The sequence below is a fragment of the Genypterus blacodes genome, unplaced genomic scaffold (genome assembly GCF_046128005.1).
Source record: "Genypterus blacodes isolate CSIRO-AG114 ecotype Tasmania unplaced genomic scaffold, CSIRO-AGI_Gbla_v1 ptg000458l_1, whole genome shotgun sequence".
Taxonomy (NCBI): domain Eukaryota; kingdom Metazoa; phylum Chordata; class Actinopteri; order Ophidiiformes; family Ophidiidae; genus Genypterus; species Genypterus blacodes.
This window is the reverse complement of record NW_027467225.1, coordinates 30,001-32,500: the sequence shown is the minus strand read 5'-3', so window position 1 is coordinate 32,500 and position 2,500 is coordinate 30,001. Positions and strand designations below refer to the sequence as shown.

The 2,500-nt window shown below is 49.2% G+C and overlaps 1 protein-coding gene across 1 annotated transcript in view; it reads left to right on the top strand.

Annotated features, from left to right (window-relative positions):
• Positions 1-2,500, top strand: part of sparc (secreted protein, acidic, cysteine-rich (osteonectin)) — a 12,351-nt gene that overhangs the window by 7,446 nt on the left and 2,405 nt on the right. The window contains exons 5-7 of the mRNA XM_076139816.1: positions 1,128-1,249; positions 1,337-1,457; positions 2,057-2,190. Of these exons, the coding sequence (XP_075995931.1) occupies positions 1,128-1,249; positions 1,337-1,457; positions 2,057-2,190 (377 nt within the window). The remainder of the gene's footprint in view (positions 1-1,127; positions 1,250-1,336; positions 1,458-2,056; positions 2,191-2,500) is intronic.

Below are 2,500 nucleotides of genomic sequence, written 5' to 3'. Positions count from 1 at the left end.
TCAGTAGGATCTGGATCAGTAGGATCTGGATCAGTAGGATCTAAATCAGTAGGGTCTGGGTAAGTAGGATCTAGGTCAGCAGGATCTGGATCAGTAGGACCTGGATCAGTAGGATCTGGATCAGTAGGATCAGGATCTGCTGGTCCCTCAGTCCTCTTCAGATAGGAGCTCTGTGTCTCCAGGCAGAGCCGAGTGTCTAGCAGAGCTACAAACATCAACTAGTAGCATCATGGAGCTGAGATGAAGATGATTCAGAGAAGGACAAACAGGCTGAATGGATCTGCATCTGGAGGTTTATAAGGTCAAGAGGTCAGATTATAGGAGTCACATGAGACAGAGATGCAGGTCTGGGCTCTGATCTTTGTCCGTAGAAGACAGAAACACATCACATGTTGTATGATCTTGTGTTTAATCATCACTGCTTTAGACACAAGTAAGTCTAAAGTCCTGCAACTCCACACACACACACACACACACACACACACACACACACACACACAGCTGTAACTTCCACTAAATAAAGGACATATGGAGGATGTTTAAGCGTTTGAGGATAGGTCTGTGTGTGTGTGTGTGTGTGTGTGTGTGTGTGTGTGTGTGTGTGTGTGTGTGTGTGTGTGTGTGCGTGTGTGTGTGTGTGTGTGTTTATGGTCATACTGGCAGTGAGGCAGAGGCCTAATGACAGAGCACCTCCTGCTGTAATGACACACTGGGCCGATATAGAAGCCTACACACACACAGCCCACACACACACACTCACACACTGAAGAAGAGGGCTGGGACATTTTGTTCTGCCTGAACAAGTCACAACAAAACCTACAAATAGAGAGAGGGAGACAGAACCAAGTTATAAGAGTTAGATAGAGAGCTGGAAAACAGGCACTGTCTGTCTGCCTGTCTGCCTGCCTGCCTGTCTGTCTGTCTGTCTGTCTGTCTGTCTGTCTGTCTGTCTGTCTGTCTGTCTGCCTGCCTGCCTGCCTGCCTGCCTGCCTGCCTGCCTTCAGTGTGTATGCACACATGTCCACTCACACACTGGTGTCATGTGATCTCTGTGTGTGACCCCGTGGCTCTGGGTCTCATTGTGTGTGTGTGTGTGTATGTGTGTGTGTGTGTGTGTTCTTCTGCAGACGCCTGCCTGGACCACCACTGCAAGAAGGGTAAAGTGTGTGAGGTGGACGAGAGCAACACCCCCATGTGTGTGTGCCAGGACCCGTCCACCTGTCCCATCGCAGAGGGAGAGTTTGAGCACGTAAGACCCAAACACCAGATCAGTGACTGTACGGCCCTCAGGAGTCCAGAGTCTGACCCCAAAACCCGTCTGCTCCTCCTGTTCCAGGTTTGCGGTACAGACAACAAAACCTACGATACCTCCTGCCACTTCTTTGCCACTAAGTGCGCCCTGGAGGGAACCAAGAAGGGCCACAAGCTGCACCTGGACTACATCGGACCCTGCAAACGTGAGTCCCCCTCCCTGATGGAGCTTTACCTTCAGACACACCCTCACTCATCAGGACTCAGGCTCAGACTTGGACTCCCTCTGCTCCTTCATACGGTTACATCCATCCAGATCCGTTCAAAGCAGTGAGAAGATAGAACACAATGAAAGTCCTGCCACAAACAAAATCACCATTGATTTTCCGTGTCCACTTGCCTCACTGTTTGAGAACCTCTGCTGGTGGTAGAATCTCTAAACAAAGTAGGTTTGCAGTCCAGCATGTTTGAGTGACATGAAGCCTTGAGATTCTTCAGGCACTAAGAGAAGTTCAGCTCATTATCTGGCAGCCCACGCCCACATTCTTCACACAGAGGGGGGAGGGTGTGTGTGTGTGTGTGTGTGTGTGTGTGGACCAGTCCAGACACGCAGCTGCATTCTGATTCTGTTCAGACTAGCAGAGTGTGTGCAGATATGAGCCTGGACTGAAGGGCCCACATGGAGATCCAACCTCTAGTCACAATACCACAATGATGAAGCTTCTAGAAGATCATTGAGGATCATATGAAGAGAGGCAGTAATATGTATCATCTCCTGATGTTAACCTGTTCCTGTCCTCTGCAGACATCGAGGCCTGTGTGGACATGGAGCTGAGTGAGTTCCCCCTGCGTATGAGGGACTGGCTGAAGAACGTGCTGGTCACCTTGTACGAGCGCGACGAGGACAACAACCTGCTGACCGAGAAGCAGAAGCTCAGGGTGAGGAAACAAACACACACACACACACACACACACACACACACACACACACACACACCTCACACACCTCTTGCAAAATAATGGTTAAATATAAAAGAGCCACATGTGTTCATATAAGGGAAAGTCTCTGCTCTCAAAGCTTTGTTTGAAAAGCAGAGTTAAAGTATTCATTGAAGCTGAAATGTATTAAGTGGAGTTTTTCCTGGTGTATGTGTGTGTGTGTGTGTGTGTGTGTGTTCAGCTTAATGCTGGGCTGAGTTAACATGTTCTGCTCTCAGCTGAGAGGAGCTTCAGAGGTGAAGCTCATTCC